Source organism: Lethenteron reissneri, unplaced genomic scaffold, assembly GCF_015708825.2.
Source record: "Lethenteron reissneri isolate LAM-NWPU_2019-01 unplaced genomic scaffold, ASM1570882v1 scaffold_78, whole genome shotgun sequence".
NCBI lineage: Eukaryota > Metazoa > Chordata > Hyperoartia > Petromyzontiformes > Petromyzontidae > Lethenteron > Lethenteron reissneri.
The window spans coordinates 364455-391068 of record NW_026892307.1 but is presented as its reverse complement, the minus strand read 5'-3'; the positions used below and the strand labels follow the sequence as shown (position 1 = coordinate 391068).

Here is a 26614-nt window from a genome sequence, read left to right as displayed (position 1 = left end):
GTGTGCTTCGCTAGTGACGTCATGTCACCCACTCCGGACCACCGCGGTCCTGAGCGTGACGTCACCTCTGACTGGCTCACTGCCGATATCTGTTCCAGTGCCAATCCTTATTTGGGCGAAGCTACGCTCGGTGACTGGCGCCTCATTAACATAATGTGTTCGTGAAAGCCGTCGCGAGTTCATTGCGACGGGTTCGGCACCCGCGCGGCCACGCCCCATCTCTCGACGTATGGGCCGAGGTCATTAACATCATTTAGTTAAGTTACAGAGCCGCTCATTGTGGGAGGGGAGCGTTATCGTACCCCGCAAGTGACGTCATGTCACCTGCTGCTGCCGCGTGACGTCACGCGGTAACAGGAAGTTGCCGCTCCGCCAGTGCAGTGAAATCCGAGGTGAGAAATTCTATTCACGGTGGTGGTGGTGGTTTACCAAGGCAAAGCCTCGCTCTCTCTCTCTCTCGTAAGGGTGTCAATTGAGGAGCAGCGAGCATGGAAGCGATGTCCAGGTGGAACTTTGCAACGCGGGGCCTTGCCTCCTGCCCTCGCCTGGTCGCGTTTGCTTCAATTCTCTCGCTTAAGTTGAAATTATCTTCACAAGGCTCGCCACTTTGTTGCTTTGTTTTACTTTAAATATTCGTACAGTTTTTTTTTTACCAGGCCAAGTCTGCTTGAGCTGCTATACCGCTCTTGTTTTCAGAAGCGACCTGCCCCACAACACAAGGTGAGGCTTGTCAACAGCGTGGCGGTGTTCACTCTACATGTGGCGGGGAAACCGGGAGATCGGGAAGGAAATCCACGCGACCACGGGGAGAGAGAGAGAGACACGCAGCCTCGGCTGTGTTGGTTGATCCTCAATGAATTACTTGGTGGAGTGAGGAAGCATTAATACTGAGCAGGTGAAGGTGGCCAGGCGTGGGTCTGGACACACCACCACCTGTGAACCGTGCCAGTGTGTGACAGTGGTGGAGCGAGTGGGGGTGGGGTGGCACGTACCCCCACAACGTCCGATCGAAATCCTTAATTTTTATAGGATCATTGGGTGTTTATTAGTAACGAGCTTCACTACCCAGCTTCGCCCGGGACTTGGATTCTTGTCTTGGATTACTTTCATATTCCCTTATATTTCACTGAAAAACCCTGATAAAAATGTATGCCTGCATGAAAGAAAAAGCCGAAACAAATCAATTTACCTAAATCGGATGTTTTCACTCAATTCAACCTTAACCTACTTCTACGTGAGGTCGATTTTGGCCACTCGGAAAGGAATGACATGGCAAGCTGAAAATAGTGGCGTTCACTTACAAATGCCAGACAGCATAAACTGTGCAAATTTCATGACGCCAGAGCTCAGCGTTGGAGAATTTTTGCTGCTTCACACAAACATGTAATTTCTGCTTCATATTTAAGATAGCAGTTGTACCCGTTCTTCGCACTCCGAGAAGGCAATGGCTTCATCGGCCAGGAGCGAAGCGCCACCTAAAATCTCCCGGCCCGCTGTGAACAGCTCTAGAAGTATGGCGCGCAAAGAGCCATATGGTAGGGGGGTAAGCATTGCAGAGCGCTTAACTCAGGTGTGATGCGGGTTGACGCCACACACTTCATGGTCATTTCCGCCCCCCCCCCCCCCCCCCCCAAAATAGCAAAGTCAATTTTTATATGTTTTACATTGTGTACAGTATGGAACCTACCCACGTCAAAATTCAAGTGTGTAGCATGTTAGGAAGTATGCTGAACATTTCGAACAGACACACGTATCAGCATTTTGCGACCCCCACTGCCACCGTGTGGCATATTATTACGTGCCAGGGACTCTATGAGAGGACAACAATTCGAATCCATATTTCGCAATAAGTAACGGAAAAGCATTTACAAGCGACTCACAGAATTGTGCGCAGTTGCGTATACAGTACACGACTTCCCTGAAGGCAAACACCTTCAGCGAGCGCGATGCCGACCACCTAACAACTCCTATCATTTTTCATTGCTGGAGGGGTTGCCTCCCCCTACCTGAAAATCCTGGCTCCGCCTCTGAGTGTGTGACAGTATCAAGTTTGTATTTGCAGTAAAGTCTATTGAGCACGGAGATTACATGAAAACAGTAGTTTATTTTTGTTTTCCTCTGGAACTCTGTAAGAATAGAGTCAGGAAGTTATCACAGCACACATGCAGCTGAAGTAGGAACTGTTCATCCCAGCATTCAAGAACATCTGTGCCTGGCTTCATACCTAAGTTGCGATTGGACATTAATTTATGCATTTCTGCATAACACAAATAGCACTATTTTCAATACCCTTTGCTATGTCAGCTGATTTAGCTTTCATAAATATTTATTTTGAAGCCAGACAGCCGAAATTGTGTTCTTGTAGTTTTTGGTTAACATTCATTTTGAAGATACGAGGGCTTATAGGCATGTTTATGACCATTTGCCCTCTCATTGTGTGCCATTACAGCCCGTGTGATGAATTTGGGACACTTTTTCACTATATCACGAATATATGAATAAGTATAGACATGTAAGTCACGTGTTACTGTGTGTATATGCATTCCTCTGTGCATCGATACTGACGTGTAGATGTTGTGGATATACTTTTTTTCTGTCTGCAGCTGTCGCTTCCTCTGCAGAATTGGTCTGATGGAGCAAAGGCACTCGGCGCCGCTCGGTTCGACAAGGCAACAATGCGACCAGTGTGCATATAGCACGGATCGTACTGGAAATTTGACACGGCACCAGAGAACTCACACAGGAGAGAAACCCTTCAAGTGCAGTGTGTGTGGGAAGGCGTTTGCACTTTCATTTACTCTTGTAAAACACCAGATAACACACACGGGAGAGAAACCCTTCAAGTGCAGTGTGTGTGGGAAGGCGTTTGCACATTCATCTGCTCTTGTAGAACACCAGAGAACACATACGGGAGAGAAACCCTTCAAGTGCAGTGTGTGTGGGAAGGCGTTTACACTTTCATCTACTCTTGTAACACACCAGAGAACACACACGGGAGAGAAACCCTTCAAGTGCAGTGTGTGTGGGAAGGCGTTTACACTTTCATCTACTCTTGTAACACACCAGAGAACACACACGGGAGAGAAACCCTTCAAGTGCAGTGTGTGTGGGAAGGCGTTTGCACAGTCATCTGCTCTTGTAGCACACCAGAGAACACATACGGGAGAGAAACCCTTCAAGTGCAGTGTGTGTGGGAAGGCGTTTGCACAGTTATCTGCTCTTGTAACACACCAGAGAACACACACGGGAGAGAAACCCTTCAAGTGCAGTGTGTGTGGGAAGGCGTTTGCACATTCATCTCTTCTTGTAGCACACCAGAGAACACACACGGGAGAGAAACCCTTCAAGTGCAGTGTGTGTGGGAAGGCGTTTGCACGTTCATCTGCTCGTGTAGAACATCAGAGAACACACACGGGAGATAAACCCTTCAAGTGCAGTGTGTGTGGGAAGGCGTTTGCACGTTCATCTGCTCTTGTAATACACCAGAGAACACACACGGGAGAGAAACCCTTCAAGTGCAGTGTGTGTAGGAAGGCGTTTACACTTTCATATACTCTTGTAACACACCAGAGAACACACATGGGAGATAAACCCTTCAAGCGCAGTGTGTGTGGGAAGGCGTTTGCACAGTCATCTGCTCTTGTAGAACACCAGAGAACACACACGGGAGAGAAACTCTTCAGGTGCACTCTGTGCGGGAAGGCGTTTGCACGTAAACCAAATCTTCAAAGACACCAGAGAACACACAAGCATCAGAAGATCCACAAGGAGTGGAGTATGAAATCGGCTTGTGAAAGTCAAAGTGCCACAATGAGCCCATCCCTCATGAAACAAGAACCGGAAGAAAATCCCAGCTTGGACACTTTTAAAAGTATCAAGGTGAAATATGAAGCGGTGAAGGTGAAATGTGAAGTGATGGTGAAGAGCGAAGAAGTGAAGGTAAAATGTGATGATGAAGATTCAACTCCAAAATTGGACCTGCACATCGTTGGAGGCAACGTGAAGCAGGAGGAGAATTCTGACTGCGAGGCAGAGCGAGGCAACTCCAAGCAGTTTGTGGAAGTGGAGGTGTGGGTGGACTTCCGAGACAATACAAAGTCAAATGGAGGCTTGGTAGATCTGTAATCTTGAGACGATGTCGTTCCAATAGATGCACCTTTATCACAGGCCTTTAATGGCAAGAATGTGATGTTGAACACTCAATTCCTAGGTTCAACCTGCATTGTATGAGCGGTCAGTCTTTGTTGACCTGTGGGTTGGGTAGATCTCTAACCAGGAGCGAGAGCCTAAAAGCTCCCAATCATTCACGATGTTATCAATTGCATTTATATGGTGCTTTCTTAATCGCCTCTGGCAATTCGGAGTTTTGTATTGTATCTCATTTCAAACAATCGAAGAGCATCCCCAAGTAGCAGCTGCCCCTGTATGGCACAAGGTAGTGGCCCTGCACCGGCCTGCATGTGGACAAGAGCCTGTCAGTAGGGGGCGATGGTTGATGTGGCATCTCAGTTGTGTAGTTTGTAGGTAATGTTTAGAATTTGCTAAATTTTGACCCAGACGCCAGCATGCAATGGCCTACTCGTTTTTAATGGCGCAATAGTATGTTGGACACTTACGCAGATGGTGGTAAATTTTTTTACACGCTTTTACTTAACTCACTCTGTCGTATCCTCAAATCTTGTAACTAAATTTTAACCCACTTCCCAATGTCGTATAGACTGCAAACTTGGTATACCAATGTCATACTGATGACAATACTATAATGTATCATTTAAAATAAAAAAATATATATTTTAAACGATCTTTTTTCTAGGTTATGTTTCGGATTTGGTCTAGTTATACGCTTTTGTCCACGCTCAACTCACTTTGGCTGTAAATCACCACGGTCCCTTACGTTATGGCTTAGGGACCACTTCCTGGAGTCGCGGAGTTCTGCCATTAGTCGTACGGTACATTTCATTAAAACGTGTTTTAAAAAAAGTATTTTACAATATTACTTATTGTGTTAATGGCTTGGTGGAGACACGGGGCCTGTGGAGCGTGGAAAGTGGGTCGTGTAGAGCCAAACGTGGCTTGCCGAGGGGCGGGGCTTGAGGATGGAGGGGGGGCACGGGGGAGAGGGGCAGCTCGGAGTTGGCCGGGGGGAGGTGCGGGGAGACACGGGGATTCATGAGATGACAGCTCGGCAGTGCTGGCTGCTGTGCTGGGTGGTGCTGTGTTAAGTGTTGCGTGATGCCACAGCAATGAAGCAGCTCTGCCGGTGCTGCTCCCCCTCGCAACCCTTCACACGAACGCACAGACGTACCCCCACGTAGGACCTCGTGGGAGGGTCTCTCGGCGCCTGGGTTTTCACCCGAGAACCCCCCCTCATGGGGAGGTCTCATGGTTTCCCAGCGCTGGGGAATTGGCGGATCCTCCCCAGGCCGAATGGCACTGCGGCTCTGTGAATTAACTTAAAATTAAAATATACAAACACAGAGACAATTTAAACCGAGAAGATGGATTCTGGCTTAGCAATCATTGGAAGGACGTAATAAACCATTTCGGATCTTAACTGATTGTGTTCACGTTTACGGTGACTTTCAGACCGCGTTCCACTCACTGGCATTGTATTCTCCGCAGGGAATGGATTCTTTGCTCCGCTGCAAGTTTCCTCCCACGACTCACCCATTGACACGACGGTCAATGGTACAGTGTATAATAACAAATAGTATAACATTTATATGCTTAATACAATGTACAAAGTAATATATAGTATCGTAATTGTATAGTAAATATATAGCAGTGTGATACACATTAGGGTGGGTAGAATAATACATAGTGTTATATTAAAATGTATAAGGTATAGGGTATAGGGTGGTTTATAGCAATACAGTATATAATTTAACGTTGGGTTTGTCTATGGCAGTATATAGCACGGTGTAGACTCGTGTGATGTAAGAGAATAAAGTTTAGATGGAAGCAAATTATATAATTTTTACGACGTAGAATTGTAATGTAGTACTTACTGTTAGTAACTCAGCTTATTGTAGAGTATAGTAAGTATACTGATGATACTATGTAGTTTATACTTTAGTTGTTTACGTGTAGGTTTTAGTTACTGCAGCTACATACTATTAACACTCCTTCCCTTTATTAATGCTACCCCTATCCCCTCCCTTTGATGCTGAATTAGTACTATTCACATACCTGCATGTCCCATATCCTCTCCCTTTGATGCTGTTAATCCTGCATAATGCACATGCATATGTAGTACTAATCACATTCCTGCATGTCCCATAAATATTCTAAATTCCTCTTGATATGCAAAGTCCTTTGTCAAGGCGCCCAGCTTATATATACATGCTCCAAGCTCGTGTGCTGTTTCATTCAGACGCTGTCGCCTCGACAGACCTGGTTTTCACCTGAGGACGGCTGCTTGCGTTGTGGCCGAAACGTCGTGAGAATTATTTTATTATGTTTTATTTTTATTATTTTATTACTTCCCTTCTATGGGCCATGTTAAGAAATAGGGAACTAGTTCCATATCTGTTAACATGGGGCCATGTTAAGAGATGGGGAACCGGTTCCCATAGGAAATCAATGGGCCATTTTAAGAGATAGCGAACCGGTTCCCATTAGAAGTTTATGGGCAAATTTTATTATTATTTTATTGTTTTCCTTCTACGTGACTTTAGCGAAAGAACCAAGAATATTTATGCGCAATGTTAAGAGATGTTCCCTATCTATAAACACTGGGCCATAGGAAGTTGTTGGGCCATGTTTAGAAATAGAGAACCGGTTCCCATAAGAAGTCTATGGGCAATGTTAAGAGATGGGGAACCGGTTCCCAAACGTCATTAATAGTAAAGACCTCATGAATATTCATGAGGTCGTCGTCTTCCTCACCACCGACATCGCCACTTGCCGCCTGCAATGGCGGGCGAGCTGCCTGACCCGCTGTCATTCTTCGTCTTGGCCGCCTCCTCCAACGACAGCGACGGGAGCAGCAGCGACGAGGAGGAGGAGGAGGGTGGACGAGGAGGAGGTGCAGGAGGAGGCGGTGGCGGTGGAGCGAAACGGCTCTGCACGGAGCAGAGGGGAGGTGGTGGTGATGGTGGTGGAGGTACACAGAGCGGTGGTGCAGTGGTTAGCGCACTGTGTGTGTGAGTGGGGAGTGGTGGTGCAGTGGTTAGAGCACTGTGTGTGAGTGGGGAGTGGTGGTGCAGTGGTTAGAGCACTGTGTGAGTGGGGAGTGGTGGTGCAGTGGTTAGCGCACTGTGGGAGTGGGGGTGCAGTGGTTAGCGCACTGTGTGTGTGAGTGGGGAGTGGTGGTGCAGTGGTTAGCGCACTGTGTGAGTGGGGAGTGGTGGTGCAGTGGTTAGTGCACTGTGTATGTGAGTGGAGAGTGGTGGTACAGTGGTTAGCACACTGTATGTGAGTGGGGAGTGGTGGTGCAGTGGTTAGCGCACTGTGTATGTGAGTGGGGAGTGGTGGTGCAGTGGTTAGCACACTGTATGTGAGTGGGGAGTGGTGGTACAGTGGTTAGCGCACTGTGTGTGTGTGTGAGTGGGGAGTGGTGGTGCAGTGGTCAGCACACTGTATGTGAGTGGGGAGTGGTGGTGTAGTGGTTAGCGCACTGTGTGTGTGTGTGTGTGGGGAGTGGTGGTGCAGTGGTTAGCGCACTGTGTGTGTGTGGGGGGAGTGGTGGTGCAGTGGTTAGCACACTGTATGTGAGTGGGGAGTGGTGGTGCAGTGGTTAGTGCACTGTGGGAGTGGGGGTGCAGTGGTTAGCGCACTGTGTGTGTGTGGGGAGTGGTGGTGCAGTGGTTAGCGCACTGTGTGTGTGAGTGGTGGTGCAGTGGTTAGCACACTGTATGTGAGTGGGGAGTGGTGGTGTAGTGGTTAGCGCACTGTGTGTGTGAGTGGGGAGTGGTGGTGTAGTGGTTAGCGCACTGTGTGTGTGTGGGGGGAGTGGTGGTGCAGTGGTTAGAGCACTGTGTGTGTGAGTGGGGAGTGGTGGTGCAGTGGTTAGCGCACTGTGGGAGTGGGGGTGCAGTGGTTAGCGCACTGTGAGTGGGGAGTGGTGGTGCAGTGGTTAGCGCACTGTGTGTGTGTGAGTGGGGAGTGGTGGTGCAGTGGTTAGTGCACTGTGTATGTGAGTGGAGAGTGGTGGTACAGTGGTTAGCACACTGTATGTGAGTGGGGAGTGGTGGTGCAGTGGTTAGCGCACTGTGTGAGTGGGGAGTGGTGGCGCAGTGGTTAGCACACTGTATGTGAGTGGGGAGTGGTGGTGCAGTGGTTTGCGCACTGTGTGAGTGGGGAGTGGTGGTGCAGTGGTTAGCACACTGTATGTGAGTGGGGAGTGGTGGTGTAGTGGTTAGCGCACTGTGTGTGTGTGGGGGGAGTGGTGGTGCAGTGGTTAGCACACTGTATGTGAGTGGGGAGTGGTGGTGCAGTGGTTAGTGCACTGTGTGTGGGAGTGGGGAGTGGTGGTGCAGTGGTTAGCGCACTGTGTGAGTGGGGAGTGGTGGTGCAGTGGTTAGCGCACTGTGTGAGTGGGGAGTGGTGGTGCAGTGGTTAGCGCACTGTGTGAGTGGGGAGTGGTGGTGCAGTGGTTAGCGCACTGTGTGAGTGGGGAGTGGTGGTACAGTGGTAAGCACACTGTATGTGAGTGGGGAGTGGTGGTGCAGTGGTTAGCGCACTGTGTGTGAGTGGGGAGTGGTGGTACAGTGGTTAGCGCACTGTGTGTGTGGGAGTGGGGAGTGGGGGTGGAGTGGTTAGCGCACTGTGTGTGTGGGGAGTGGTGGTGCAGTGGTTAGCGCAGTGTATGAGTGATTGGAGAGTGGTGGTGCAGTGGTTAGCGCAGTGTGTGTGTGTGGGGAGTGGTGGTGCAGTGGTTAGCGCACTGTGTGTGTGAGTGGGGAGTGGTGGTGCAGTGGTTAGCGCACTGTGTGTGAATGGGGAGTGGTGGTGCAGTGGTTAGCGCACTGTGTGTGTGTGTGAGTGGAGAGTGGTTGTGCAGTGGTTAGCGCACTGTGTGTGTGAGTGGAGAGTGGTGGCGCAGTGGTTAGCACACTTTGTGTGTGGGAGTGGGGAGTGGGGGTGGAGTGGTTAGCGCACTGTGTGTGTGAGTGGGGAGTGGTGATGCAGTGGTTAGCACTGTGTATGAGTGATTGGAGAGTGGTGGTGCAGTGGTTAGCGCAGTGTGTGTGTGGGGAGTGGTGGTGCAGTGGTTAGCGCAGTGTATGAGTGATTGGAGAGTGGTGGTGCAGTGGTTAGCGCAGTGTGTGTGTGTGGGGAGTGGTGGTGCAGTGGTTAGCGCACTGTGTGTGAGTGGGGAGTGGTGGTGCAGTGGTTAGCGCACTGTGTGTGAATGGGGAGTGGTGGTGCAGTGGTTAGCGCACTGTGTGTGTGTGTGAGTGGAGAGTGGTTGTGCAGTGGTTAGCGCACTGTGTGTGTGAGTGGAGAGTGGTGGTGCAGTGGTTAGCGCACTGTGTGAGTGGGGAGTGGTGGTGCAGTGGTTAGCACACTTTGTGTGTGTGAGTGGGGAGCGGTGGTGCAGTGGTTAGCGCACTGTGTGAGTGGGGAGTGGTGGTGCAGTGGTTAGCGCACTGTGTGAGTGGGGAGTGGTGGTGCAGTGATTAGCGCACTGTGTGTGTGTGGGGAGTGGTGGTGCAGTGGTTAGCGCACTGCATATGAGTGGAGAGTGGTGGTGCAGTGGTTAGAGCACTGTGTGTGTGTGTGAGTGGGGAGTGGTGGTGCAGTGGTGAGCGCACTGTGTATGTGCTACTAACAGCAATTGCTCCTATGTATATGTGTCTATTTGTGTGTGTCTGAGTGTCTGTGTCTGTCTGTGTCTACGAGGCGAGGAATGGTGGTGGTGGTTGCTTATTCCCCCACCGAAGATGAACACGGATGCACGCAAGGCCAATGAGTCAGATGCCTTCTATGACCTGTCACAGATGCAAGCTAAAGTGGCCCCTCGGGATAGAGTCATCTTGACTTCAATGCCCGAGTTGATCATGATGCTGGCACCTGGTCGGGAGTGATTGGAAGGCATAGGCCAGACCAGCTCAATAACAACTGTAGGAGGCTACTAGACTTTGGTGCGGCCCATGGGCTTGTAATTACCAACATGCTTTTCTGGCATCGGTGCATCCACACAACATTATGGATGCATGCTGGGTCCAAGCAAATAACATTTATTGGACTAGGTACTGATGGAACAGCAGATGCGGGTCCATGTCCTTGACACCAGGACCTACCGTGGAGCTGATCTGCCCACTGATCATCGGCTTGTCATCTGTAAGATGCACCTGCCATTCTTCCACTCCGGTTGTGGGTGTACACCCAGGGCCCCATTCAAACCCTTAGTGGACTGGTCTCAGCTAGCTGATGAAAGTTGCAAGCGGGAATTTCATAATAGCTTGCAGCTGGGATTGGCATCGTCCCCCACTCCTCCTGATGCCGAGGGTAAATGGCCGAGGTTTAGGACTGTGGCTCATGCAGCTGCAATGGCTGCTTTGGGTACACGAATCAGACCTCCCCAGAGACCCTGGCTGACATGAGGTGTACAAGCTGGCTGAGAAAAAGCGACAGGCCCACTCTCATCGGCTACAGCATCCCACGTCGGAGAATGAGGATCGCAGCCTTCGTTCTGAGGTTCGGAGAGCCATGAGGCGTTGCAAGGATGGGTAGTGGTCACTGGTTGCTGAGGAGATGGAGTCTGCCTCAATGGCCCGCGATCACAAATCGCTCTTTAATTCCATCAAAAAGGTTACCTGCAGTGCCACACCTATTACCATAATTAGGGGAAAGAACAGTGATCCAATCTCTGACCCCCAGGAACAGGTTTGCAGATTTGCTGAGCATTTATGTGAGGTCCTGGGGGAGGGGACATCCCTCAGCCTGGATAACAATGTGGGAAAAAGTGGGGATGACCCTGCCGAGGCTGCGTTGCCTCAAACATTGGAGGAAGTCACCCCCTGTGAGTGGCTGGCTGAGGTGCCATCTGTTGAGGAAGTACTGAAGGCGATCCAGAGTCTGAGACCAGGAAAAGCACCGGGCAGAGATGACGTGGCGTTTGTGCACAGACTGCCCTACATGACATCATAACAACAGTCTGGACTACTGGATGGGTTCCGCAGGACTGGAAGGATGCCCTGGTGGTCCCCCTCTTCAAGAAGGGGGACTGCACAGACTGTAACAACTACAAGGGCATCTCACTCAGTGTGCCGGGAAAGGTCCTGGCAATGATTATTCAACATCACCTTGCTAGGCACGCTGAGGAGAGGCTTGCGGAGCCCCAATGCGGTTTCAGGAAAGGGCGGTCCTGCACAGATGCCATATTTTCTGTCCGTCTGCTACAGCAGAGGTATAGGGAATTCCAACAAGACCTACATCTCTGCTTTATTGACCTGGTCAAGGCATTTGATACCATCAGTAGGCCTGGGCTCTGGGTTGTTCTTCATGCTTTTGGAGTCCCTGACCCTCTGCTCACGATCATTAAGGACCTTCATGATGGTTTCCGGGCCCAGGTAAAACCACGTGGCTGGGAGTCGGAGCCATTCCCTGTACAACTTGGGGTGCGACAGGGATGTCCTCTGGCTCCCACATTATTTAACATCTATTTCGACCGCGTAGTTCGTGAAGCCTTCAATAGCTGTACCGGAGGAATTTCCATCTGGTACAGTACAATGGGAGGCTGATCGATGTCCGGTTGCGGTCAAGAGATGGCTCTCTATTGCTCAGCCATGTTATGTATGCCCATGATCTGGTAATTGCTGCTCACTCAGAGGAGTAGTTGGAGGTGCTGCTGCTGAACCTGGAGCTTGTCACTAAGAGGCCATGCCTTACCAACAGCCCCACCAAAACTAAGCACCTGCCTGGGTATTTTGTACCATTGGACACTCCACCCCCACAACTCCCAATTGGTGATAAGGCAGTTGTGAAGAGAGTGGAGAGTTTCCCATACCTGGGCAGTGTGCTCATGACCGGCATAGGTTTAACAACAGAGGTCTCACTCCGAATCAGTCGAGCGGCATTATCTTTTCATCGGTTGCATAATGCTGTGTGGAAGCTACCTGGTCTGTCGCTCCGCACGAAGCTTCATGTCTTCTCGACCACGGTCATTCCCTCCCTTCTCTACTCTTGCGAAACTTAGACCCCGCCGGTTAGAAACATTTAGGCTGGCCTGCCTACGATCCATCCTGGGTTTAACCAGGGTGGATTTCGTGAGGAGCTCACAAATCCTTGAAAGATCTGGACAAAATCCCATCGGTGAGCTCCAGCAGGCAAGGCTGCGTTGGCTGGGCCATGTAGCCCGCATGCCCAGCCACCGCATGTCTAAACAGATTTTGTTCAGCCGGATCGAGAGGGCGAAACGGGCGCGGCACGGGCTGGAGAAGAGATGGAGTCATAATCTAGATCTGAAGTTTTCGTGACTGATGGAGTGATGTGGTACAGGAGGATGTGGAGCTGAGTGGACTTGCCAATGACTAGTACCAGCGGTGTCAAGATCGGCCTCTGTGGAGGAGGCTCGTGAAGGACGCTACTGGGCAGTTGGAGGCAGTCGCCCTCCAACAACAACGGAGGGCGGAGGAGCAATGCTCACAACAACGAGCGGAGTGCCAGGTGGCTAAAGCACAGCAAGTTGGCACAGTAGCGGGCACATGTGGTGCGTCAGCCAGTCGTCTCAGTCAGTCGACCTGTGGCATCTGGGTCTGCCCCGTGACCTCCTACCAGCGGGCGTTTGACACTTCACGTGGCTTCAAGGTGCACATAGCCTGGCACAAGCATCGTGGTGATGTCACCGCCACTTAGTGGCGAATGGCGGTTGTTGTTGTTGTATGTGTTGTTGTATATGTTGGGTATGAAAATTTGTTATGTTGTATGCGTGCGTGGGTGAAATTATTATGTTGTATATGTGGGTTATGAATATTCAGTGGAAATAATAATAATTAAATGAAATTTGGCCAAATGTGTAATTATCCGGAAATATGTTAATTTATGTAATTACGCACATTTTAATTATGCCAATTCGAGAGGTAATCGTATTAATTATGCGAGTGGGTGTAATTATGATAACGCAAGTCGTTATGATAACCAGACCCCGGTTCACCCCGTTATCGCTTTAACATTTACTGAGTATGTATTAGTGTGTTTATTAAGGTCACCAAGTTCAAATCTCAACGCAGAAGCAGATCTTATGCATAGATTTCAGGAAAGAATCACACAACCACTTCTGTATTGATCAATTTATTACTAATTCAACCTTAACTATGATATAGTATGCGAACTCTCAATCCCGGAACGTCAATACGGCATCAATACAGTATCATCAACGATTGTCTGATTTCACTTTGACAACGGCACATGGATCCCGCATAACGCGATGGTTGTTAGTGAGAGAGAGAGTCGTTAAAACATGCAAATACTATGCTAAGAAAACCTTAACGTTAATGAATGATTATACTCAATATTGTTCACGCAGTACCGCACTCCTTATTGATCATACGCAACCCTTATCACGTTGTTAACACCTTGGGTCACGGAACAGTTGAATATTCTGTAGAGGATGCGAGTACGTGCGGCGATTATGACTGAAAGATACTTGAAAGATTATACGGCGATAAAAAAAAAATACAATCAAAAACAGTTATTATTCTTAAAGGCACCAATCTCAACAGATACATCGGCAGGTTATCTGACAACAGAACGGCTCGGAGTAAGGGCCTGCGACGGTGCTCCTTTTCCGAAGCTCGTTATCTTATACCAAGTTTACTAATTGGGGACCAGATCACCTGATAAGGGTCCGGTGGGCCACCACTCCCCACGTGAGCGTGGCTCGGCGGAAGGAGGTGCCAAGAATCAGTTCGTATTGATGGATCTGTTGGGAATTATGCGATTAAGAGTACAGCCCACTAAATATTAAAGATAAAAATTAAGAATACTCTTATAAACGACGGAGGGCCATCACTCGGTCTCGTTGTGATGCTTTCCAGCCACGGATGGCTTATGGGTTCGAGTGTTTTTGAGTGGTAAGAGTTGTCTTGAATAGTCAGTGTTCGGAGTCGATTCTTTAGGTCAAACAGACGCCTGGTGGTCGTGTGGTGAGGGGGCGGTGCGCGTCATACGTATCAGTCGATCCCGTGGCGAATTGGTTCGGATGGCTGTTGATACGCTGTCGCAGTTCGGAACCCGGTCGGTAGGTGGCGCCCACAACTCGCTCGCAGCGTGCAGCTCTGGGTTGTCGCCGAATCGCGATGCTCACCACTCCGGTGGCAGCAGAGACCCCCGGTTCGGCAGAGGTTGACGAGCTGAAGATGAGTCGAGCCGACCCGCTGGTCGCAGCTCGCTCCTGAGTCGACCCTCCCGGTCGAGCTCGCTCCTGGGTCGACCCGCTGGTCGCCCTCGCTCCTGAGTCGACTCTCTGGTCGCACTCCTGAGTGGACCCACTGGTCGCACTCCTCCTGAGCCGACTCCCCCGGTCGCGCTCCTGAGTGGACCCTCTCGTCACACTCGTTCCTGAGTCGACCCTCCCGGTCGAGCTTCTGAGTGGACCCTCCCGTCGCACTGGTTTCCAATGCTCAGGATCCTTTACTTTATGCCGAAAAATCCCCCTGGATCCCGCCCACAAGGCGGGGCTTCTTCCGATTTTTGCTGTGTCAGGATCTGTCCGTAGGCAGGTGTGTCCATGTGTCTGTCCGTATGTCCGTGTGTCCTTGTGTGCATCACTGACGGTATATTCGTTGTCACACTCCCTCCATAAAACCCACGAGCAAACAATCAGATGTTACAAATTGCCTCGAAGTCGTCTCTCTGTCTGGGTGCAATATTATCTCTTGTCTGGCCTTCTTCATGACCCAAAACACAGACGTTACAAATCGTCTCATAGGCGTCTTTGTTCGTGTTGCACAACCTGGAGGGAGGGGCAACACTCTCTCCGACCCGGCGCACAAAGAAATGGTTAAAAAGTTTTAAGTTAACATTTGTCCCTTACTATTTCACAGTTATGATTCTGTATGTAACCTAAGGTCTGTCGTTTCCCATCGTGGTGCCCGACCCAAGTGTAGGTGTTTCCCCGAGCGTACACACACTCCTATCCCGCGCTGCGGGGATACAAAGACGGCCGGGATCTCCCTTTCAAATTTTTCCTCATTCCATAATCTTTCTCTGTCTGTCTGTGCGAGGAGATACGAGTCTACCCTCGCTATTTCTGCAATTTTTACGTCACGTTTGGCTTTGCCACATTTCATCACGTCCTTAAGTAGTTTCCTTCTATGGGCCTTAACATCTTCTGTATGGCTCCCCTCCCATATATCTCTCTGCTCCGTCTGCTGGCTAGCAGTCCGTCCAGTACGTTTTAACACAAATTCCCGATATTGTTTTTCCATAGATTCCATCTCCTCCTCAGAGGTCCACTCTGTATCAGTGTTATGCGTTGGTGTGTCAAACTCAGAATGTTGTGGATCCTGTGCCATCTCTATTATGTAGTGTGGTTAATAGACTAAAGAGTGTATCTTAATTCTAACATCTCATGTGCGTCGTGAGTTACTCTAGAATTCCCCTTCAGAGCACATATAAACAATTGTATCACAGGATGCGTCAGTTCAACTCGAGCAAATAATCTCAGCCCAGCTGTCTTTGTTATACTCTGCTACTCTGGTATCTCCCTTCAGAGCGCGTTTTGTTTGTATACCCCCGTTTACAATCACAAGGCAACGTTAGTTCACAACACTTTGATTAACACATCAGTGATTCGTTCCTGAATTCATGCATAACCTGTCTGCGAGAGATCCCGGACGAGCCCCCATTATGTTGTATATGTTGGGTATGAAAATTTGTTATGTTGTATGCGTGCGTGGGTGAAATTATTATGTTGTATATGTGGGTTATGAATATTCAGTGGAAATAATAATAATTAAATGAAATTTGGCCAAATGTGTAATTATCCGGAAATATGTTAATTTATGTAATTACGCACATTTTAATTATGCCAATTCGAGAGGTAATCGTATTAATTATGCGAGTGGGTGTAATTATGATAACGCAAGTCGTTATGATAACCAGACCCCGGTTCACCCCGTTATCGCTTTAACATTTACTGAGTATGTATTAGTGTGTTTATTAAGGTCACCAAGTTCAAATCTCAACGCAGAAGCAGATCTTATGCATAGATTTCAGGAAAGAATCACACAACCACTTCTGTATTGATCAATTTATTACTAATTCAACCTTAACTATGATATAGTATGCGAACTCTCAATCCCGGAACGTCAATACGGCATCAATACAGTATCATCAACGATTGTCTGATTTCACTTTGACAACGGCACATGGATCCCGCATAACGCGATGGTTGTTAGTGAGAGAGAGAGTCGTTAAAACATGCAAATACTATGCTAAGAAAACCTTAACGTTAATGAATGATTATACTCAATATTGTTCACGCAGTACCGCACTCCTTATTGATCATACGCAACCCTTATCACGTTGTTAACACCTTGGGTCACGGAACAGTTGAATATTCTGTAGAGGATGCGAGTACGTGCGGCGATTATGACTGAAAGATACTTGAAAGATTATACGGCGATAAAAAAAAAATACAATCAAAAACAGTTATTATTCTTAAAGGCACCAATCTCAACAGATACATCGGCAGGTTATCTGACAACAGAACGGCTCGGAGTAAGGGCCTGCGACGGTGCTCCTTTTCCGAAGCTCGTTATCTTATACCAAGTTTACTAATTGGGGACCAGATCACCTGATAAGGGTCTGGTGGGCCACCACTCCCCACGTGAGCGTGGCTCGGCGGAAGGAGGTGCCAAGAATCAGTTCGTATTGATGGATCTGTTGGGAATTTATGCGATTAAGAGTACAGCCCACTAAATATTAAAGATAAAAATTAAGAATACTCTTATAAACGACGGAGGGCCATCACTCGGTCTCGTTGTGATGCTTTCCAGCCACGGATGGCTTATGGGTTCGAGTGTTTTTGAGTGGTAAGAGTTGTCTTGAATAGTCAGTGTTCGGAGTCGATTCTTTAGGTCAAACAGACGCCTGGTGGTCGTGTGGTGAGGGGGCGGTGCGCGTCATACGTATCAGTCGATCCCGTGGCGAATTGGTTCGGATGGCTGTTGATACGCTGTCGCAGTTCGGAACCCGGTCGGTAGGTGGCGCCCACAACTCGCTCGCAGCGTGCAGCTCTGGGTTGTCGCCGAATCGCGATGCTCACCACTCCGGTGGCAGCAGAGACCCCCGGTTCGGCAGAGGTTGACGAGCTGAAGATGAGTCGAGCCGACCCGCTGGTCGCAGCTCGCTCCTGAGTCGACCCTCCCGGTCGAGCTCGCTCCTGGGTCGACCCGCTGGTCGCCCTCGCTCCTGAGTCGACTCTCTGGTCGCACTCCTGAGTGGACCCACTGGTCGCACTCCTCCTGAGCCGACTCCCCCGGTCGCGCTCCTGAGTGGACCCTCTCGTCACACTCGTTCCTGAGTCGACCCTCCCGGTCGAGCTTCTGAGTGGACCCTCCCGTCGCACTGGTTTCCAATGCTCAGGATCCTTTACTTTATGCCGAAAATTCCCCCTGGATCCCGCCCACAAGGCGGGGCTTCTTCCGATTTTTGCTGTGTCAGGATCTGTCCGTAGGCAGGTGTGTCCATGTGTCTGTCCGTATGTCCGTGTGTCCTTGTGTGCATCACTGACGGTATATTCGTTGTCACACTCCCTCCATAAAACCCACGAGCAAACAATCAGATGTTACAAATTGCCTCGAAGTCGTCTCTCTGTCTGGGTGCAATATTATCTCTTGTCTGGCCTTCTTCATGACCCAAAACACAGACGTTACAAATCGTCTCATAGGCGTCTTTGTTCGTGTTGCACAACCTGGAGGGAGGGGCAACACTCTCTCCGACCCGGCGCACAAAGAAATGGTTAAAAGTTTTAAGTTAACATTTGTCCCTTACTATTTCACAGTTATGATTCTGTATGTAACCTAAGGTCTGTCGTTTCCCATCGTGGTGCTTGACTCAAGTGTAGGTGTTTCCCCGAGCGTATACACACTCCTATCCCGCGCTGCGGGGATACAAAGACGGCCGGGATCTCCCTTTCTCTCCGACCCTGGGTTTAACATCGTTTTTTTTATTATGTATTATATTCGACCTGGTTGTGATTCATCCCGTTATCCTGGCTTTTCATAAGTTTTACTTTGTCTTTTCATGCATATACTTATTACTATTAATTTATTTCCGATATCTTAGGTTAAGGGGTAAGTTTCTTGATCCTAGGAATTCGTATTCCTTGGTGCCTGGATGGTTATATAAGCGGAATATAGTTTACGGTGAATAGCGTTAACATTGATGTTATGTGCGATATTATGTATTGTGATGTCTTTAACTTAACTTGTTTGTCAGGGCTTTACTGACACGAAGTTGCATTCATAGCCCGCAGTCTTTGCCCCACCCTATCTCTGCTCGCCGTTGTTGTTGCCTGCCGTTAACTCAAGGCCTCATTAATTTCCGTCCCTCCTGAGTAGGTGAGGGCGGTTGAACCTTGGAGTCAGTTCTGGTTTTTGTCTGCCTGCTTCTTCTTGTGTCCCCTGACCCCGGGAGTTATTATTCTACTTTATGGCCTGTCGAAGCCCCACTCGCTGTTGCTGGGCTGGTGTTGTTCCCGGCTTTTTGCTTACGTTTGCAGTTCGCCGTGCTCTTAATTTCCTTTCCCTCGTCAACCTTATATCGACTATTCGCTCCTGTCTGGGTGCGATTCAATTTTGACTTAGGAAGGTTCTGATTGTCATATGCTTCGGGTCGAGTTGTATAGAAAGTATTGAAGTATGGAAATAACATTTCATATTGACTTAATAATGGTGATGGTTCAGTAGGCGTAACTTGTGGCCTGGTTTAATTGGAGTGGGTGTGAATATCAATAACTTTAGCCTACCCTGTTGTTAAATTCCGACTTTAACGTTACTTTAATAGCAATACAGAATAATTGAGCTTTTTGTCTTAACTAGGCGAATGCGAACTTCTGGTGACCCCCGCAGCCTTGTTGTTCAGCTGGGTCTGCCTCCTTGAGAGATATACACCACTCTTATTCTCGTCTCACTGTGGTCATCCAACCTTCTGCTCTGGGAGTGTTATTCTTACTTTCAGGTCAAAGGCCCCCTCACGTTCAGACGTGCAGGGTTGTTTAAATCAGCTCCCCCCCCCTGTGCACGTGTTCTAACTAGCTCGGAATCCCTGAACACACAATCAGTGATGATTCCTGGCTTTCTGTGGTTGTGATTTAGACAAAGGCGCCTCTGTTTTCTTCCATTGCCTTTGAGTTGACACTGCCCTATTATTTGCCCATGTGCTGAGGTCATAGAATTCGTTTTGACTTCAGTAATATTAACATTCAGTATTGGATTAGCAAATGGGCAATGGTTCATTTATGTAGCTCGCAGCCTGGTCTCCAATTTGAGCGAGCGCGAGGATCGATAATTTAGCCTACTCTGTTGTTGAATTTCGAATTTTGACGTTACTTTAAAACCATGCAGGATGGTTGGGCTTTTTGCCTTAACTATGTCTGGCTGACACTCCCACTGTCTCTGCCGCCTGCACGGGTGACATGTGCCCGTTCATCAGGCCTTATCTTTCCTTGAAGCAAGGTTGCAAATTCTGCCATCCTAGCCCTCCTCCGGTTCATTACTTAACAACACCTGGTGTTTTGCAGTTTGCTGCGCTTTTGGTGTGTTTCATTCATTAAAAAAACAAGTAAAAAGATAATATATAAAAAAAATCATCAAATATTATTAATCTCAATTTTGGAAGAAGGTTAGTATACAACAGTGTCACTGTATGAGTGTGTGTCACCGTGTGTGTCTAGGCCGCCTCCCGTCACCCGCTGTGCTGTTGAGCCGCGTGCTGGAGCCGAGCTTCTTGCAGAACCCCTACAGGGGACACATCGACTGGGAGCGGCGGGCCGTCAAAGGGCCTGAGGAGGTGGGGTGGTGCACCTAGCCTGGTACCAGGGTATAGTGTAGTGTGTAGTGCAGTAGTTTTTTTAGTATAGTGCTTAGTATAGTGTATAGTGTAGTGTAGACACTCACCCAAACACTCACCCACCTACCCACTCATTCACTCACCCACTCACTCATCCACACACTCACCCACCTACTCACTCATTCACTCACCCACCCACTCACTCATTCACTCACCCACACACTCACCCACCTACCCACTCACTCATTCACTCACCCACCCACTCACTCATTCACCCACCCACCCACTCACCCACCCCCCCCTCCCCCCTACTAGCCCCCCCGAGAGTTCAAGCCGTGGCTCTCCACCGCCGCCCGTGCTCCGGCGGCGGCGGCGGCTTCCCCTGCCGCGGCCTCGGTGAAGCGGGCAGCCCCCACTGGGCCCGACCTGGCCGTGCGCTGGTCCCAGATGTACCGCGACGACGAGGAAGAGAAGGCCAAGGAGGCCGCCTCCTGCACCCGCACGGATGGATACGATGGTGGTGAGCACCGGGGCGGGGTGGTGGTGGTGGTCGGTCGGTGGGTCGGTTGGTCTCGGAATGGCATTTGGCGTAGTGTACCGTGTAGTGTGTAAGTGTATAGTGGTGTAGTGTGTGGCATAGTGTGTAAGTGTATAGTGGTGTATTGTGTAGTGTATAGTGTAGTGTGTAAGTGTATAGTGGTGTCATTTGTGGTGTAGTGTGTAAGTATATATTGGTGTAGTGTGTGGTGTAGTGTTCAGTGTAGTGTTTAATAGTGTAGTGCATAGTAGTGTAGTGTATATTAGTGTAGTTTATAGTGTAGTGTATTGTATAGTAGTGTGGTGTAGTGGATAGTAGTGTAGTTTATAGTGTAGTGTATATTAGTGTAGTTTATAGTGTAGTGTATAGTAGTGTGGTGTAGTGGATAGTAGTGTAGTTTATAGTGTAGTGTATAGTAGTGTAGTGGCAGTGGAGGGGCTTGTGTGCTCCATCCACCCGGCGGGGTCAACCCACAACGAGGTGGAGGTTCGCGCAGACGCTGGCAACGGCAAATAGACTTCTGTTCCACTCGCCAGCAAAATATTCGCGACCCGGAAACGTAAGACACAAAAGGGAACCGCGGCGAGTGCAAAGGTTCCGCAACGCATCGGCTAAAAAAGCCGAGAGAAAGAGAGCAAAAAAAAGTCTGTCGCGAGACGCAGCGGCGATGGCCGACAGAACAGGGAAGACAATGGCCACGGGCGAGCGCAGAGCCCCTCGAGCAAGTTGAGTAATTGAACGTGGAATTGCGGCGACCGAGCAACGGAGAGGTGAGGAAGAAGAACGCGTCGGAGGAGCCCCCTTCACGCCTAAAGACGACAGCGGAGCGGGAAGGGATGAGAGGACTCCTTCAAGAAATTCAGAGAGGTCGCTGGAAGGTCTTACCCCAGGAGTAGGTGGCCTTAAGAATGCCATTGGGAGGATATTCTGGAAGAATACGAAGACAAAGAAGAAGATGAAGAAGAAAGGAGAATTGTTAAGGAGAAGAAGAACACGAAAAATATGAAGGAGAAGGGAGAATACGAAGAAGAAGGAAAAATAATAAGATGTAGAAGAAGACGAACGAGAAGGAGGAGAACGAGGAGGAGAAGAACGAGAAGTAGAAGTAGAAGGAGAAGAACGAGAAGATGAAGAAGGGAAAATAAGAAGATGGAGAAGGAGAAGACGAAGGAGAAGACGAAGAAGAATATGAAGAAGAGAGAATAGACAGGGATGCGGTATGCGGTAGACAAAAGGATTAACGAAACAATGTTGTGCGGGAAAGTACGAAAGAGAACCTCCTGCGACTGAGCATGAAGTGTGCTGGCTGAGCCCCGAAGGAGCAGCCAACGAACAACAGAGCCCCCGGGGGGGGGGGGGGGGGAGGGGGTCAGTGGCAGACCCCATTGAGCTCAAGGAGGGGAGGGGGCAGGAGATGAGGCTATTTTAAGATGCAGCCCACAGTTTAGTGCCAACAGATTTGGGTCCAGTGGCAAGTGGCCCAGAGGCCGGACGCGTTCAGCGTCATGTGTAAAATAAAGACCTCGGTCCATACGTAGTCTCGAAAAGGCTGTAGCATACTTTCCCAACAAAGTAGAACGCTGACATTTGGTACACACGGGTAGCTTTTACGTCACAAACAACAGGGGATAAAAATATATCGGCTATCTATGTCTATAAATGAAGACCTTAATTTGTACGTAGTCTCAAACAGTTCTAGGTAGAACGCTGACATTTCGTACACACAGGTAGTTTGTAGGGACACAAACAACGGGAGAAAAATATTTCTTATATCTATATAAATTAAGACCTTAATCTGTATGTAGTCTAAAAAAACTGTAGAGTACTTCCCAACAAGATAAAAGCTGACCTTTGGTACACACAGGTAGCTTGTAGGGACACAAACAACAGGACACATCTATCTTATATCTATCTATATAAATACAGACCTTCATCTATACTTAGTCTCAAAAAGCTCTCGGGTACTTCACAACAAGGTAGACAGCTGACATTTGGTACACACAGGTAGCTTTTGGTACACAAACAACAGGATTTATTCTTTGGTTCTTTCAGTAAAGTCACGTATAAAGATAAAATAATAAATTAAATAATAGCATACGACGTTTCTATTGCAACACAAGCAATCATCATCAGGTATAATGAAATAGCAACATAAAATCTAACCAGAAAACTATAGCCAGACATATAAGCAGATACATAGAGAGAGCAACACAGGTACAGAGAGGGGGATCGTCTCTTGGTGATATCTGTCTGCTTATATGTCTGTCTATAGTTTTCTGGTTAGATTTTATGTTGCTATTTCATTATACCTGATGATAATTGCTTGTGTTGCAATCGAAACGTCGTATGCTATTATTTAATTTATTATTTTATCTTTATACGTGACTTTACCGAAAAAACCAATTCCTGCCGTCACGAAAGCTCCAAAATTAAGATTAAACAACAGGATATTTTTGAAAGTCCGAGATTTTATTTTTTATTTAAGGTCCCCAAATCTCGATTTGAAGTGCCCCATAAACACGTTTGTGTGTGGTATCATTCAGAAACCATTCAAAATATAAGATTACGGGTCTTGTTTTGTTTAACAGAGCGTTAAACAGCAATTAAAATGAAAGCGAGAACCATCGTTCCATATTTTATATTGTATTTGAGATTTCGTATTCAAGCGTTTTTTATGAAAAAAAAATCAGCATTTTATGATGTTCAAATAATTCAATAATGGTAAAATATAGGAGAGCTTTCCCTCATAGAGTAGTTTACGTTCATTCATTTTGTTATTTCTCAAATAACAAAACGAACTGAATCTTTAAATCGAGCGGCTTTCGATGGGCACATCTTTAAATAATTATACGAAGTCGAATCAAGTCGTCAATGTCGTAGATGTTAGTGTCTGATCGTTGATAAACATTGCAAACAAAATCATGATCAGGTTAATTATTATATTCATTGAAACATTTCGCCTGGCGAAGACAGACAGATGTTTATGAACTAGTACACCTATATCTTCTTGGTTCTTTCGGTAAAGTCACGTAGAATGGAAATAATAAAATAATAAAAATAAAACATGAAAAGATAATTCTCACGACGTTTCGGCCACAACGCAAGCAGCCATCCTCAGGTGAAGAACAGATCTGTCAGAAAGACAGCGTCTGAATGAACACCACCAGGCTTGGCAGCGTATATTTCAGCTGGATATGCAAATTCCTTTGTCAAGGCACTCTTCCCCCTCCAACCCAGCTTAAATATACGCTGCCAAGCCTGGTGGTGTTCATTCAGACGCTGTCTTTCTGACAGACCTGTCTTTCTGACAGACCTGTTCTTCACCTGAGGACGGCTGCTTGCGTTGTGGCCGAAACGTCGTGAGAATTATCTTATTATGTTTTATTTTTATTATTTTATTATTTCCATTCTACGTGACTTTACCGAAAGAACCAAGAAGATTAATCCCTGCAGTCATGAAAGCTTTAAATCGAAATTTAGTACACCTATACTTAAGACAGGCGACCCCCAGATAACGTTCTAACAACCCCACTATGACTCCCGCCGTAGCCCATACCCAAAAAGGTTTTGCTGACGATTCAACATATCATGGAGAGGCTGTGGAGCATGAGTACTACTGGATGCAAGGGGGGGGGGGGGGCGCATTGCGAGCATCAGACGGACAATGCAAAAGGTCAGACAAAATATACCGGCAGCAGCCGTGCCTTTGCTGCATTGACCACAGCAAAGCTTTTTTTTTATTTGTGTGGCCCGTGAAGTGACGTGGATTACGTGTGAAGAGAGTCTACCAGACGATGGCTTGAGGGTCGACGCCAAAAGGCGAAGGTGACGGCGACAGAACAGCTTGACTTATCCGGCCTGGGCAATGAATCAACCGAAGCCGTGAAGAACTTTCTACTCCCGGGCTCGCTGATTGCCAAAGATGGGGAGTTTAGCCACGAGATGAGGAAGGCGGCCAGATCTCCGTAGAATGGCCACGTCCACAGCTCAATCGGATACGGATATGGAGAGACAAGGGGGCACTACCATGAATGCCAAGAAGAGGCTTCTCAAAGCTCCCGTTACCCTTTATGGATGCGAGCCGTGGACGCCGAGCGATGCTGCCGATACCACGGACCTTAAAATATCAAACACCATCCGTCCTGAGGGAGATCGGCGTCCCCCCCTTCTTACTGGCGAAGCAGAACCTGGACAAACTTTGGGCAACGTTGCGAGGACCTCTGGACAAGAGGAATCATCGGTCCTGCTCGGGAACGGTGAGGGTAGTATGGGGGGGCGCAGAGGTCGACCCCGGGAGGAGGTGGATTGACGACCTCAAGATCACCACTGGCTCTGCTCGCTCAACCAGCTACGAGGGGCAGCGAGAGATCGGCAGTGTGGATGGTCGTGGATGTCACCAGAGGTAGTACTCGACCTGACGGTACGAGATGACAACGTGAGTGTACAGTAGTGTCGTGTATAGTGTAGTGTACAGTAGTGTATAGTGTAGTGTATATAGTAGTGTAGTGTATATAGCAGTGTATAGTAGTGTACGTATAGTGTAGTATATAGGAGTGTAGTGTACTGTATTATGTACTCCATAGCGTACTGTATACTGCACTGTGTGGTGTACTATAGTGATGTAGACTGAGTGTGTGTGAGTGGGTGTGGGGAGCGGCGGCGCAGTGGTTAGCGCTAACGCTGCACTATGAACCCGGTGACCCGAATTCGATTCCCGCTCGCGCCCAACATCAGTGACGATCATCTGAACCAGTCCTGGGCCTCCCCCATAGGTCAACTCAGCCACAAAATGAGTGTACCTGGTGTGTCTAGTAAACATCGCCACTGGCGTAGTAGGCGTGGGGCTGGCCACCCACACCTGTCATGTGCCACAGTGCCGGCCTTCATAGGGCGCTACTCCTCGCGAAGAGCGCTGGCCCCAACAGTCCATTACAGGCCATTACAGGCCACATGGGGAATATTTTTGTGCTCTAATACATCAATTCCCCCACTCTCTCCCCGCCCATCTCTGCGCCTGCCAAAGTCGTGGTGAAGGGAGACGCCGATGGTGACCACGTTGAGGCTTCCACCGCCGCCTCCACCTTGTCGCATCAAACGCCGGCTCCACCTCCTCCTGGGTTCCTCGCCTCTTCGTCTTCATCGCTGTCGTCGTCCCGGCCTGCCGAGAGTTTCCAGGAGAGGGAGCGGAAGAAGCGAGAGCGGGGACAGGCCAACCGCGACGCCAGCTTCGTGGAGGAGGAGAAGCGAATCCTGCGGCACACTCACACACAGTAGACTTACACACACTAGACTCACACACACACACTAGACTCACACTCACTAGACTCACGACACATACACACACACAAACTACACTCACCACGCAGGGACCCATAGACTCACCACAATCTGTGCACAAGAGCCTTGTAGATCTTCAGATTTCCCCTCCCTCTCTTGGGTATCAATAAAGATTCTGACAACGATTCTGCCAGACGTTGATTCTGACGTTATATACATCTTACCTATAAACGTAATTTTTTTGTCAGTTTGTCTGTGTGTGGATGCAACTTGCGAAGGATTTGGCTTTCAAACCATAGGGTTTAGATAGGCAGGTACCACACCATGAGCCCCGTGGTGAGCCAGCGCTATTCCATTTTCCCATCCATCAACTTTAACGTAGTTAAATTAACAATTTCGTGCTATTCATTATTATTTATGAATTTCCTTTCGTTGCTCCGTGAACGCCAAAGCTGACTGGCGGGTACACACACCATTGGTGGAAGGGGGGGGGGGGGGAATTCTCATTCGCGTTTAAAAATGCAAAACGAAATGAACACAACGCTGAGGTAATCTCTTCAAAGTGTCATGCCCCCCCCCCCCGCCCCAATGTGTGCACTTACTACTATAGGGTCGGTAGATACTAATATAGCATTTAGATACTATTGTAGAGTGGGTGGGGGGGTGGTGCGGGTGGGAGGGTCGCGGCCCAGTCCCCTGCCTGCCACCTCGGCTGGCTGGGCAATCTAGGCGAGGATGGGGGCTCTGCACGGGACTAGGTCTCAGGACAGCACTCTGTCAGGTTCGTAGATTGTGCTATAGAGTCAGCATGCACTGCTGTCATAGCAGGATACT

General features: G+C 48.5%; 2 protein-coding genes across 3 annotated transcripts; both read left to right on the top strand.

Annotated features, from left to right (window-relative positions):
• Positions 1-325: 325 nt before the first annotated feature.
• Positions 326-5066, top strand: LOC133340122 (zinc finger protein OZF-like). The gene is made up of 3 exons (XM_061548176.1): positions 326-392; positions 657-720; positions 2604-5066. Exon 3 carries the CDS (start codon positions 2632-2634, stop codon positions 4123-4125), a length of 1494 nt encoding a protein of 497 aa, XP_061404160.1. The 5' UTR covers positions 326-392; positions 657-720; positions 2604-2631; the 3' UTR covers positions 4126-5066.
• Positions 5067-6882: 1816 nt separating this feature from the next.
• On the top strand, positions 6883-25992 carry LOC133340129 (UPF0690 protein C1orf52 homolog). Of its 2 annotated transcripts, none has more exons than XM_061548186.1 (4): positions 6883-7099; positions 19850-19965; positions 20281-20485; positions 25527-25992. In XM_061548186.1, the coding sequence occupies exons 1-4, from the start codon at positions 6916-6918 to the stop codon at positions 25775-25777; spliced, it is 756 nt and encodes a 251-aa protein (XP_061404170.1). In that variant the 5' UTR covers positions 6883-6915; the 3' UTR covers positions 25778-25992. The 2 variants fall into 2 exon arrangements, with proteins under 2 accessions (XP_061404170.1, XP_061404169.1); XM_061548185.1 differs by having other exon boundaries at positions 6883-7105.
• The last annotated feature ends 622 nt before the right edge of the window (positions 25993-26614 follow it).